This window comes from Tursiops truncatus, chromosome 3 (assembly GCF_011762595.2).
Source record: "Tursiops truncatus isolate mTurTru1 chromosome 3, mTurTru1.mat.Y, whole genome shotgun sequence".
NCBI lineage: Eukaryota > Metazoa > Chordata > Mammalia > Artiodactyla > Delphinidae > Tursiops > Tursiops truncatus.
Window position 1 is genome coordinate 62,469,018 of NC_047036.1, and position 14,564 is coordinate 62,483,581.

Here is a 14,564-nt window from a genome sequence, read left to right on the forward strand (position 1 = left end):
ATTGAAATGGCAAAAATATATAAAAAAGAAAAAAAAACAACTAAAAAAAGAAAAAAACAAAAAAAATTTAAAAATTAAAAAAAATTGAAACGGCATCATCATGTATATACCCAGCTGCAAATTCTTTTCTTCATTTAGCATTGCTTTTGCAATATATCTATGTTAATGTGTGTAAGGGTAATTAATTTTTCTTTAATGACTACATGGTAGTTTTTTAAATTATTAATTTTATAATGAAGTTGTTTTAACACAGAAAAAATAAATATAATAAACTTTCATGTACTCAAAGACAACATTTCGTCATATAATAGCATTGTGCTATAATGTCATGTTAGTTCAGATCTTTTTTAAAGAAACCAAACTTCCAGATACAATTGTAGCGTCTGAGCCCCTTTCCCTGATGCTAGTTCCCACCCTCCCTTCCTAGACACTATGACGAATTTAATGGTTATGATCCTGATGAATATTTTATTACTTTTCCTATATATTCATGATCCATAAACAAAATATAGCTGGGTTTTGAATGTTTTAAATTTTATAGAAATGACAGGCATGCTTTTTTCTGCACATGCTTTTTTCACGTAACATCACGTTTCTGAGCTTTAACCATGCTGACAGACGGTGACTCTAGCTCTTGACAGATGTGGTGTTAGTTATTTATTGTCATTGCTGTATGTTTTTTCATCATGTAGCTATTCTACATATCTTTTTTTTTTTTTTTTTTTTTTTTTTTGCGGTACGCGGGCCTCTCACTGTTGTGGCCTCTCCCGTTGCGGAGCACAGGCTCCAGACGCACAGGCTCAGCGGCCATGGCTCACGGGCCCAGCCCCTCCGCGGCATGTGGGATCTTCCCTGACCGGGGCACGAACCCGTGTCCCCTGCATCGGCAGGCGGACTCTCAATCACTGCGCCACCAGGGAAGCCCTACATATCTTTATTGATTATTGTATAATGAAGATTTAGGTTGTTTCCAGGGTTTTTTTGTTTTGTTTTCTGGTTTTTTACTTTTATAAATACTACTAGGAACCTTGTGGAAGAGACATGGAGAGGCACAGCCCAGATCCTCTTCCAAGGAATGGCTCGTTGCCTCACCTGCTGAGAGAGTTGCCAGTGTACAGTCTTCATTCAGTCTTCACCTTTAGGGAATCACTTCAGCTTCATCCAGGGTTATATACCCTTCCAGGGACAACCCACACCCAACAACTGGGTGAACGCATAAACACCTGGCCCACTGTGGGGGCACCTCAGCTACAATGATCTCCATGGACTCAGGGGCATCAGGCCCCCACCACAGCTTGAGACCTCCTTCTCCTTACTCCTGCTTCCTCCTCTTTCCTTCGGCAGGTCTTGATCCCAAGGGCGTGTCCTAGTAAACAACCTGCATGTTAAACACTGCCAACGTTAACAGATTAAAGAAGAAAAATACGATTACCTCAATGCACGCCACAAGCTACTCTGTGGGAGAGAGTCCCCATGGAGGAGAACAGAAGCCCAGACACGTGAGGGAAGCAGCCATATTGGACAGCCAGCCTGCTCAAGCCTCAAGAGAGAACCATCCAGCTAAGACCAATCAACCTGCAGTAACATGAGCGATAATAATAAATTGTTTTAAATCGTTAAGTTTGGGTGTGGTTTATTACAGAGTAATATATAAGGAGATCATAGCAATAGAAGACAACTTCCTTACTATGATAATGTATAGCTACCGAAAGCTAGGAAAAATATCCTAAGAATGATAAATCTTCAGTTTCATTCCCATGAACATCCAAAAGATTAATAAACACTGGAACTGTTTCCAACAGATATTGTTTCAGAGGCCTTAGCTATAAGACATACGGTGGGCAGAATAATGCCCCGCCCCCCAAAGATAGCCACATGATAATCTTCAAAACTGTGACTATGTGAGTTTATCTGGCCAAGGGGAATTAAGGCTGCAGATGGAATTAAGGTTGCTAATCAGCAGACATAAAAATTATCCTGGATTATCCTTGTGGTCTAATATAATCACAAGGGTCCTTAAAAATGAAAGAGGGAAGTAGAAGTCAAGAGTCAAAGGAGATGTGACGAGAGAAGCAGGATCTGTCTCTGAGAAGAAATGTCATGTGCTGTGGGAAGAATGTGGCCCACTATTGCTGGCTTACAAGATGGAGGGAGAGGCTAGACACCTGTGAAGGTGGGCAGCCCCTAGAAGCTGGAAAGGGTTAGGAAATGGACTCTGCCCTGCAGCCTCTAGAAGAAACGCAGCCCCACAGACAACTTGACTTTAGCCCAGTGAGACTCACTGCAGACTTCTGACCTCTAGAACCTTAAGATAATAAACTTGAGTTGTTTTAAGTCATTAAGTTGGTGGTAATGTGTTGAAGCAGCCATAGAAAACTAATACAAACCATATATATATAAAAGAAGGGATATAAGGATAGGAAAGTAAGTATGTATTTGGGATAGGTATGTTGTTCTCTCTCTCAAACATTTTTTGGAAATAGCAGTTATTGTTTCAGGTTCTAGACTTTAATTTATTATGTAAAACTCACCCAGGTTATCTGCATCAAGTGATATGAATACAGTACTGGGTCTACGCAACGAGGAAGAACTCAAACCCCATTTAGTATTTAGCTTTGAATTTACCTTAGATCTTGAAAAATCATTTCAAACAAGATAATGAAGCCATACCTTGAAGATCTTCCTCAAGAGAATCTGGAAATCTATTTCTGTTTCTAATTTCTAAAAAATTATTTGTGATGATCCACTCAAACTGAAGCCAATTACTAGAATGTGAGCACCACATTGTACTCTATTTGTGCACTCGATGTGTCATGAATCAATGAATGAATAGTACCAAGTTTTTGTAAAGTACAGATGGTGTTTGTGGCAGCCATGAGAACGTTCATCTCAGATCTCCAAGCGTAATCCTGACAGCCCGGGTTGCTGCATTATGAATCCACCACATTTCCTCCAGGCTGCTCCCAGCCACTGACTGAGGAGATGGGGAGAATGGCAGGCCTGTTGCTGTGAGACACGAAACTCCTCTGACAGGTAGCTTTGGCTTGAGGATTCCCCACTGACTTACAGAAAACACTCTAAACTGCACTGCACTCCAAGATGCTTTCTATTGAAACTTCCTTTCTTCCCCATTCCTTCACCACCACCAGTTCTCCCCTTTGCTCTGGCTCCCTCCCCATTTTTCCCTTAGAGGTGTTTCCCTCCAAATTCTCTTACACATCTAATCCCATCATTCTGTCTGCTTATTGGAGGATCTTAATACTGTGGTTAAGGGTATGGGTTTCAAAGGATTCCCTAGATGGGACATTGAGAACAAAAGAGAAACAATTCAGTAGGTGCTCAAAGATTTAGGATATAAAGATATAGGATTAGGATTTAGCTCAAGGATGTGAGTGATGACAACTTAAATCTGGTTCTGAAGGGATTGATAACATACATTATTATGTAAATATACACAATGGAATTCTTTTTTTTTCTGGTTTTCACTTTTTATTGTACTTACATTTAAATTACCATTAAATACTAAGCATAAGTATATGCTCATCTTATGTCCAGATTTTTGAAATTACAGATAAATGGATGGATGTCTTAAAGGATATTAGACATTGTAGAGTATGTTAAACAATTGCAGAATAAGGGTGTCTCTCTCCTCTGACACATTTGGTGGTGCAACTCCATAGGGGCAGGAAGATGAATATGAGACTTCAGGCTGCAATTGGAGGAAAAATCTGTTCAGGACTGAGTGAGGAGCTTCTTGCACAATGGAATTCTTTTAAAAACAGTATCAAAGATGTGTACTTATTAAAAACTTCAGGAGACATTATTACATGAAAAAGGTAGTTTACAAAGTAGTATTTGTAGTGGGATCTTGCTTTTGTAAATAAGTATAGAAAAAAAGTACAAAAATATCCATACCAAGGTTTTAAAAGTGGTATCTCAAGGTAGTATTTAAAGTTTCTTGTTTTGGTCTATCTGCAGTTTTAAATTTGACTACAATGAACATGGGTTGCTTTTGTAATAATACCTAAGAAAGTTTTTTAAGCTCAGAAGAAATTTTGAAGTCCTTAATGAAGCATGCTACTCTTAGGTACTGTCAAACATTGAAAGCAGATTTGTATCAGATGTAAATTTTGTTCACCTTCTCAGCTCCCCTCAGTTGCTTTTCTTTCTTTTTGCCACTGAGAAAGCCTGGCAAAAGGTGAGAGTCCTCTTTCTAAAATTTTCACTGGGGGTGAGTTGGGACAACATACCTGTGGACATGTACCAGTGGCTGGTGCGAAGATTTAGGCGTTTGAAATGTAAGGGTAACAATAATATATAAGGATAATGGAAGTGGAGGGTTGTTATGAGATTGGGCTCTCATCCTAAGACTGATAATGCAAAAGCTGTGGGTAACTACCATTGTTTATAGACTTGAAGGTCACTCTCTCAGGACAAGAGAATTTAACATCCAAGCTAAGACCCTAGTGGATGTTGAAAACTTGCCATGAGGGTGACTCCTAGAAACCTGGAAAAAGCAATGAGCCTCCCAGAGCCTGAATTGAAATGCTTGAATTGCCATGGTATACAAAAGAGGAAGGGAATAAAAGACTCAGGGAAGTGGGAATGCTGGAATGGGTATGTTACGTGAGGCCAGAACAAATATGTTTCCCAGGAAGGTCCGAAGAATATGCCATTCACCAAGGGTGTTTGATAGAAATGTGTTGGTGAGAGGGGCCCCAGCGTCCCCATGAAGTTCATTGTGGCTCTCCTTTGTAGGCCAGGGTTAAAGGCAGGAGAAGTGGTCACAGAATTTGGCTCATTGATAGCAATGGGGATGAGAAGGCCCTGGAGCACTAGAGGCCATCGATAGCATTTCACCATCAGAAGTCAGAGGGTCACAATGTCCACAGTTATGGGGTGGTTAATAAACCACAGCGTCCCGAGGGGCAAAATAGCCGAGCAGCAAGAGACACTGCTTAATATACGTAGTCAAAATGGAGCCAGAATGGACGAGCGGGAGGTTGAGGGAAGTACTCAAAGTAGTCTCTTGCCCAGTTTTCAGTTTTCAGACCTGGTACCATTGACTGAAGAGATGACTGAGTTCCACTGCAAAGAACTCTGCAATACATGATGATTTCCCCAGTGCTTCCCCAAAGGGATCTAGGCTGTGTACTTGAGTGACTGTTCACTGGGGAAAGGGAAATTCTCAGACATTTCAAGGACTACTGAGGACAGGGTCTAAGTTGACAACCAGAGACTTCATCATGGGCTCTGTGGACCAGGTAATAAGTGGAGTCTTGACCAAAGTCTGGGTCCACCAGGTCTGTGAAGTCACCTGGTACTCATTTCCCTGGTCCCCAAATATATATTGGGATTGACATATGTGGCAGTTGGAGGAACCCATACATTAAGTCTGTTGATGAGAGCTATCATAGCAGGGAAGTTCAAGTGGAAGCATCTGAAACTGCCTACCTTCCGCCAAGAGAGTGAATCAAAAGCACTATAACCCTGGAGAGGGATAGCAGAGATTAATGCCACTCTTAAAGATGTAGGCATGGTTGTCCCTAGAATAGCTCTGTTTAATATGCTGGTCTGGTCTTTGCAGAATCCAGATGGATTCTAAAGACTTGCTCAACCAAGAAATAGTCCTGATCACAGCTGCCCAGCCAGATGTAGTTTCTTTGCTACGGCAGATAATATGGTCTCTGGTACTCAATATGCAGCCATTGATTTGGCAAATGTGTACTTTTCTATCCCAATCAGGAAAGAAGATCAGAAACACTTTGCTCCAGGGCCATGTTAACTCTCCCACCATCTGCCATAATTTAGCCTGAAGACATCTGGACCACCTGGACATATCACAGAATATCATATTGATACATTACACTGATGACATCATGTTGATCTGGCAGGATGAGTAAGAGGGTGCTGGCATGCTGGAGACATATGCACTCCAGAGGGAGGGAGACAAACTCTACAAAAATTCAGGCACTTGCCAACTCTGTAAAGTTTCTGCACATCCTACGGTCAGGTGTGTGTCAGGACATTCCCTTCAAAGTAAAGGACAGATTGGTGCATGATGCAGCCACTACCAGAATGAAGGAAGCACAATGACTGTTAAGCCTCCCTGGGCTTTGGATGCAACACATTCCACACCTAGGAAAACTGCTCCAGCTCATGTATCAGGCAATGTGGAAGGTGCCAGCTTTGAGTATGGCTCTAAGGAGAGAATGGCTCTGCAGTAGGTCCTCACTGCAGAACAAGCAACCCTGCCGCTTAGAACAAAAATCCCAGCACACCCTATGGTATTCGAGATGGCAGTAGTAGTAAAAGATATGGTGTGAAGTTTTTAGCAAGTCCCAGTGGGAGAATCACAACCCAGGCTCCTGGGGTTATGGAACAAGGTCAAAATGTAGATTTCTGTAGCTTTACTTATTCCCAGGGAGTATTTATACACTCAGAGATCTTGCTTGACAATAAGATATAGCCCTAAATAAAGAATTGTAAAGTACTACAGTCACCTGCCATGGGAATTTCAGTTTTTTTTTTTTTTTTATTTCTAGGATAACAGTTACTAAGATAGAGGAGAATAGAGGAGACCAGAAACATTGAAACAACTTTTTTGACAAAACACAGTTGCCAGAGTACTGGGCGAAAATACTTAACACCTGTGTGACCACAAACAATTTTTCTCTAGCACTATTGTGATAAGACATAATGTTGTGGATAAATATTGCAATTTTAATATACATGTAAATAAAAATACTTCCCATAAACATGTTCTTTTGGCATTCATTCTTAGCATTTATACTTATCTATAATGTATTATAAGAAGAGAGCTATAATTATCTCATCACTTTTTAACAGAAAAACTGTTAGTAGTAACTTTTCCACAGAAAAGAGGAAATTTTTCTATGATGTGCTATTGTTTGCTTAGTTGGTGATAAAGATTTGCAATGGCTTTTCTCTCTTTCTTCCTGCCTTTCAAAAGGTGTTATTTCTGATTTGCATTTGAGAGTTGCCACAAGTTCAGTTGCAAGCTTTGAAAATTTATAGTTCACATAAAGAACTGTAAAAAGGTTTAAAAACCAGTCCTTTTCCCTTTTTGCTCATCCTGCCCTACCCAAAGTGCCCCCATTTTGTTGTTTTTTTTTTTTTGGTCAGAGCAGATCTACAGGTCTAAAATGTCCAGCTGAGTGACAGAAATAAAGCTTTTGGCTGTTTATTCAGATGTCAGGACAATACTGAAGTAAGTATGGCTAACAATGCCAGGTTAATCCAAATGGTCTTGCATATATTTTAGAAATATGGATAAAAGTAGCAATTCCCATTGTACTTTACTGTGAATGCAGAATATCTGCAATATGAATTGGGTACTAGCAGGAAAAAAAGAATGCCAATAATATAAACTAGATTATAAGATCCACTAGGCAATTTTAAGAATGTGTTTCATCATAGTTCAGTATGAACAGAATTCTTCAGATCTACATGATTTTTTTTTTGGTATGTGCTTTCTGGTAACTTATAATTGAATACTATTTCAAAAGGCTCAAGTCAGTGATCTCACAACGAGGTTCACAGAACAGCACACAATGATGAATCCTGAAGCAATAAAACACTGATGAACTGAGATGTAAACATTCATACTATTGGGACATGACTGAATTTTCATTTAATTTTATTTTATTTTGGAGTTCTACTGGGTTGTCTTCAGACACCTTCCTTTCATATCTTAAACTGTATCGCAAGGGTGCTAGGAGAGAACCCAATAGTCTAGGGGATCCCAATAAAGTTTAGCACATAGTTCACATAACGTTACGGACTACTTTCTGAATATAGGAGTTACCCCTCTGGGTGAATGGAGGAAAATTTACACCTGAGAGTCCCTTTGAATGACTGGAGTTCAAAAATTCTCAGCTCCTCCACATTCGTTCCTCTTTTCCTGGGTTCGGAGGCCACCTGTCCCGCAGGGTACACCTGCCTCTCTCTCTGCATGCGGATCACCAGCTCCAGAGCGCCGGAGTAGGAGGCTCAGTCGGAGGAAGAGAAGACTCAGGCGCGCGGCCGCGAGCGGGCGGGGGCGGGAGACGCAGAGAGGCGGGGCCGACGCGCGCGAGCGGGGTGTGCGCGCCTCCGCCGCCGCGTCACCAGCGTGCGGCACGTGCCCGTGTTTACGTCCCTCGTGGAGCCGCGACGTCAGCAGCCGAATGGCAACATTGTGGCGATACTGAGGCGCAGAGTTTAGGAGACGCGTCCCTCCGTCACGCCGGCTCCAGTGGGGCGGGGAGATCGGCCCGGGCGAGCGGCGGAGGCTCACAAGCCGCCGGTCCCGACCACCTACCCGCCTGCGCGGCGCTAGGCAACCCGCGCCTCACCTCCGGAGCGCCGCAGACGCAGCACCGCGGCCTCGCTCGGGGGGCGGCCCGGGCGGGCGCCAGGCGCTGCCGCAGCGCAGGGCTTGTAAACAGATCCGGCCGCACGTGACCATGTGAACTACCTGCTCCTGCGACGCGTATTGTCTTTCCCGCGAGCCGCACCACAAAGGAGCACGGTGGGTGCGAGTGCGAAGAGACTGGCGAGCGAGCGGGGAGAGCCGGCCGGCGCGCTAAGATGGCTGAAGGCTCCCGGCGAGGGTGAGCTGGGGGCGCGGTGCAGTCAGCCGGTGAGTCCTCGGGCGGGCAGGGCCGGCGGCGCCTTCCCCGCGGCCTGGCGCCGGAGCCACCATGTCGTTTGCGCTCGAGGAGACGCTCGAGTCGGACTGGGTGGCCGTGCGGCCCCATGTGTTCGACGAGCGCGAGAAGCACAAGTTCGTCTTCATCGTAGCCTGGAACGAGATTGAGGGCAAGTTTGCCATAACCTGCCACAACCGGACGGCCCAGAGGCAGAGAAGCGGCACCCGGGAGCAGGCAGGGGCGCGAGGGGGCGCTGAGCCTGGTGCACCCGCGTCCGACGGGACCCGGGGGCCGGGCAGCCCGGCGGGCAAGGGTCGCCCCGAGGCCACTGCCTCCGCGACTCTGGGCAGGAGCCCCGGGTCCCGGAGGCGCCCGGCCTGGGCGGAGGGAGGCTCTCCGCGGAGCGCGTGCAGCCTTCGGGGGGACCCACTGCTGCGGAGTTCGGCCGTCAAAGGGGCGGAGAGCCCTCTCCGGAGCCTAGTGCGGGCCAACTCCAGCCCGGTCCGGAGGACATCTGGAGGCAGAGATGTGGCGGGGGCTGCGGCTGCGGCAGCCCCGCCGGCGCCCAAGGAGGCGCCGGTGTCGTCGGTGCGGGTAGTGAGCGCCTGCGGGACGGTCACCGAGGAGATCGAGGTGCTGGAAATGGTGAGGGAGGACGAGGCGGACCCGGCGGCGCTGGCGCTCTCGGACGCTGAGCAGCCGCAGCCCGCCGCCGAGCTGGAGTCCCCGGCCGAGGAGTGCAGCTGGGCCGGGCTCTTCTCCTTCCAGGATCTGCGCGCGGTGCACCAGCAGCTGTGCTCCGTGAACTCGCAGCTGGAGCCGTGCCTGCCTGTGTTCCCCGAGGAGCCCTCGGGCATGTGGACGGTGCTGTTCGGGGGCGCCCCGGAGATGACCGAGCAGGAGATAGACACGCTGTGTTACCAGCTACAGGTTTACCTGGGTCACGGCCTGGACACCTGTGGCTGGAAGATCCTCTCCCAGGTACTCTTCACCGAGACCGATGACCCGGAGGAGTATTACGAAAGCCTTAGCGAGCTGCGGCAGAAGGGCTACGAAGAAGTGCTTCAGCGGGCCAGGAAGCGCATCCAGGAGGTAAGAACGTAGTCTGGGCTCCACTCATTGCTTTTGGTTCCTCCTCACTGCCGGAGGCTGGAGCCTCGGTCTAGGTTGTGCGCATTTGGGGCGCTTGTGTTTCTAGCTAGACAACGGAAAAGGAATGGCTCCTGACCTATCTCCCCCTTTATTCCTTTCAATAGTGGGGAAAACCGTGGCTTTCCTTAGTTTGCTCTGTGAAGGAACTTTGATAAGTCTTTAGAGTTCTGCCTCCCACTTATCACATAGCTTCTATAAAGTGCTCCGTTTGCTACTAAGTACTGGTAATAAGATTAAAGCCATTTAGCAGAAAGCTGTCCCATAAGTATAAGCTAAATGAGTGTTTCTTTGTCCCTGAAGTTGTTTCCAGCAATAATTGCCCAGATTATTAACCTTACTTTCCTGGCGTCATGTTCATTTATTCAAAATGGTTTGTCTTATGGAGCAAAAACGGTCAGTTTTTTGTCTCCATGTGTGATTTGGCAACTTAGGCAAATTTACAAATCATTTTCCTCCAGATGAGTGGCCTGTCCAAATGAAAAAGCCCCTACTGACAATTGGATGCAAATGGACTTTGAAAGGTTTTATACACACTCTAGGAATATAGCAAGTCTTTAAAGAGAGCTCATGTTTCACTCTTGTTTTAGGGAGAAAAAAGGCCTTGGGCAGGAATGTTTATTATGCTTTTGGACTTGAGAAGTAAAAGTAGTGCAAACACTTTTTCAAACGAATCTTTAAAATAACAGGAAACAATGGGAAAAGGTCTGAATGGTTATACACAGGGAGCTCTACGATGAGGAAAAGATACGTATAATTTGAGGTCATGTGTACTTATCAGCTTCTGCTGAAAAAACTACTAAAGAAGTACTCTCGTTCTCAAAGCAATTTATTATTTTTAGTATTAGTATCAATTGAGGTTGGAGTTGGGGTGGGGAAATGCCCCCTTTTATCGTGTTTATATTGCTGACATTGTGTTGTCATCTGTCAGCCTTGCCTATGTTTCTGTACTACTTGAATCCTATTAGTGCTAGGAAGCTGGAGCCTTCTGGTTTCTTCATAGAATATTATGAAGTCTTTGCTAGACTTAAGGATTTAGGAAATAATACTTTATTGCTTATCCCACGGTGCTCTCTTAAAACTTAGAGTGAATCCAGGTTTTGACTTCTGTTAGTTTACTTTATGCTAAACATCACCCGTCATAGTATGATCCTGTAGTTCCAGGAATCTGTTTTTATTTCCCTTTTTATCATCTCATTTCTGGAGTCTGTGTTCTACCTTAAATCCTTTCTGGAAGGAAGTGACAAATCTTAAAATGGTCACATTGTCTTTAGAGTTTTCATAGTGACCGGTATTTCTTTTAAACTGCAAGAACAAAGTTAGTGCTTCTTTCGCTTATTCATTTTACAGGTATATATTATCCTTTTTTTTAAAACTTTCTATGTTTTAAACCCTGAATGATGTAAGTATGTCTGCTTTTAACTTTACTGATACTCAGAAAAAATAATTATTTCTGGTTATTTCATTCAAACTGGGTCAAAAATGAAGGCTGCTGAAAAATATAGTTTATTACAGTTTTCTAGAACTCATGTACTTTTTTGAAAAAGAGTATTTTTCCTAATTAAGGTTATATTGACCATAATGTTTTATTCTCTTCAACAGAGAAAATTTAAACTTTTAAAGAGTATTTTGTTTTGGTAAAAACTCTAAATGAAGTCTGTTCATTGAACATTAATACATAAATTTTTGATTCTTCGCTTAGTTGAACAGTATTTAAAAAATAGCTATCAAGGACAACAAATAGGTTCAGTTATAATGCCCACCCTGATTTCTACTGGAAGGTTATTTTGGAAGAAATTAAGCTCAGTAGGGGGAAAGGATTGCATGATTAATTAGTGATGTCTGCCATGGGTGTGACAGTGGGAGTGTATGGCATAACTGCCATATATTGTTTTCTTCCCCATCTGCTTAAATTTTTTGCTGTCTTAATAGTTCGCAGTACCATTTTTTTTGGTAAAATCGTTGTATAAGTTGTGTCATTTTATCAATTCTATTGTGTTAGTAATTATGTCTAAATCTTTTTTTTTTTTTAATTCCCAGTTCCACAATTCTTGTGGAATTGGTTATAGGTTTTTAAAAACTAGGTATATGTGGTAAATCAAACATATTCTTAGGTATGTGTTGCTGGAAAATTTGATCCTTTGGTCATGTTTTTCCTTTAATTTCTCTGAATCTGTTTTCCGGTTCTTTTTTCTACAGTCTTCCTTTTCCTATCCATTTAAAGGTTTCAGTTTAGAGACCACACCTATTTGTGCAAAATAGTCAGTAAATTGTGGAAGGAGGGTTTTTCTTTTTAATAGAACAGACTGTACAACGAGACTGTAAACTTCTCAAGGTCACCAGCCTTGACAGTATCATGGAATTCTCTTCTTTGCCACCCCTAGTTCAGGGCCACACATCTTGTGAGCACTCTTAATAATAGTGGACAAAGGACACCAGTTTTTGTTGTTGTTGTTGTTTTTTAGTGTTGCAGGAATTTAAAAGATTTAGAAGTGTCATTTTAATGTAAAGTTGTGAGTAAATAAAAATTTTGAGCTGATAAATGTAAATTCCTCAAGGACCATACTGTTTAAAAACAAGGAGAAAAATCTCTTAAAACTGTAAATACTGTACATAACTTCCTAAATAAGGAGTTGTTATCTGGGGTTGGTGAATTTCCTATAAATTGAGGGGAGCTATAGATGGACTTTAATGGAGTACCTTAAGTAGAATGCGTAGGTGTCTGTATATGCATAGGCATAGTCACAGTTTTGGAGGGAAAGGCTTAAAGGTGTTCTTCAAAAAGAGCCTTAAAACCACAATTATAAATTATCTGCTTTGTAAGCTTAGGACATAACCTCTATTGGAATTTAATTTTTGGAATATATTTATGATTTAATATGGGGTTATAAGAAGTAGTCCTATATCTGTCTTGTGGAGTATTGAAGAATTAAACCTTAAGTTTTCTGCCAGAAGTTTTTATTAATGGTTTACAAATTTGGTCAGTTGACTAGTTTGTGAGGTGGTACAATTTATACAATATTAATGAAATTATTTTTATATGACATAAGAATTGTAGATTGTGTACTGCTTAGGGCTTTAATCTTGAGTGCAAATGAAATGTGAAATTTATTACATGGTAGGCTTGTCTTGGACTTTTACAAGGATTTACTGTAAGTAGTGCTATTTATATAGCAAGCACTAAATCCCTGAATGAATCGAGTGCCACCAAGGCCTCTTGGAATGGTTTCAGCAGTAGCCTTGGTTGTTGGTTAAAGCTGAGTATCATATCACAAGCCATACCATGGTTTGCCTTTGATGACGTGGATTTTGTAAATAATGGTTTCAGTATAAGGACCACTATTGAAATGATTGTGGTCCTTTAGATAGTAAACCTTAACCATGACGGTAGGCTTGATTAAAATCTAAAAATCATTGTTCACTTTGGAATTTATGATGTTTACAAAACTGCTCAATTCTAACTTTTCCAGTTGAAACCACTGAGAGAAGCATGTGTTTTCAAAAGCAGCCATGTAAGGCACACAGTAGACAGAGCGTACTCTGTTTGGAGTCAGGAAAACCTGGGCTTGAATTAGTACTCATCACTTCTGTGACCTGTTTAGTTATTTAACCTCTTTAAAACAGAGAAATGGGGAAAATGCTTAAAGCATTTCCGAAGACTTAAGACATGAAAAAGTACCTAAAATGTGTTTGGCACTTATAAAGGAGGCTTCCAGAAAGTGTTGCTTCAAGGCAGTGTAAATATTGGCACTACTTAGGTATTGGGGCGCTTCACATTACTTATCCCCTTTCATCCTCCACTCTATCTTCTGAGACAAGTGGCGTTTTATACATATTTTACTGAAGCAGAAGTTGAGATTTGGCCAATTTTAAACTACTGAGCAGTGACTAAACTCAGAGATTCAAACTTGATTTGTCCTAATCCAGACATAGGCCTTTTCTACACATGCCTTGTTTCCCTGATGACATTAGAAAGGATGTCAGTCTCCGCACCTGAGAATGGGACGGTGGCATCAGTAATTTAAAATCTAGTCAGGGAAATAATGAACTTTTAAATTAAGGTAACTTGTTCGTTTTACTTCAAATTAATCATGATAGGCATAGTGTAGGGCATAGTCCACACGTTGTGTTTTAGAAGTAGGTTGCCTAGGGTGCAAGGATGGGTTTATGTTAGACAAGAGTGCCCAATCACTGTTTTCCTTTGTATTTTAAAATGACTATAAACAACTCCTGACTTGAGTTGTTTAAGAGAAGGAGCAAGGAGCTCTATGAAGATTGTTTACTTATCACCCTTCTTCCCAATTATGACTTTACTAATTTTCCTGGAAAACTAAGATTAGCTATAAAACTCCAGAGCACTGCTGAAGCCCCAACTACAGACAGTCCCCGACTTAAGGTGGTTCAGTTTTAAGATGATATGAAAGTGATACGCATGCAGTAGGAACCGTATTTCAAATTTTGATCTTTTCCTGGGTACCTTACTCTTGTAACACTGGGCAGCACGCTGCAGCTCCCAGTCAGCCACAGGGTCAGTAGGGTAAAGAACCGTTCTGTGCCCATACACCTTTCTGTTTTCACTTTCAGTACAGTATTCAATCAATTACATGAGATATTTAACACTTTATTATAAAATAAGCTTTTGTTAGATGATTTTTACCCAAGTGTAGGCTAATGTGAGTGTTCTGAGCATATTTAAGGTAGGCTAGCCTCAGCTATAATGTTCAGTGGGTTAGGTGTATTAAATGCAGTTCTGATTTACAA

The 14,564-nt window shown here is 42.5% G+C and overlaps 1 protein-coding gene across 2 annotated transcripts in view; it reads left to right on the forward strand.

Annotated features, from left to right (window-relative positions):
- Nucleotides 1-8,149: 8,149 nt before the first annotated feature.
- Nucleotides 8,150-14,564, forward strand: part of JMY (junction mediating and regulatory protein, p53 cofactor) — a 74,204-nt gene continuing 67,789 nt past the window's right edge. Inside the window, exon 1 of one of the 2 annotated variants that reach the window (XM_019929781.3) lies at nucleotides 8,150-9,746. In XM_019929781.3, coding sequence (XP_019785340.2) covers nucleotides 8,706-9,746 — 1,041 coding nt within the window. In that variant the 5' untranslated portion in view covers nucleotides 8,150-8,705. The remainder of the gene's footprint in view (nucleotides 9,747-14,564) is intronic. The other variant, XM_019929782.3, reaches the window with a different exon arrangement.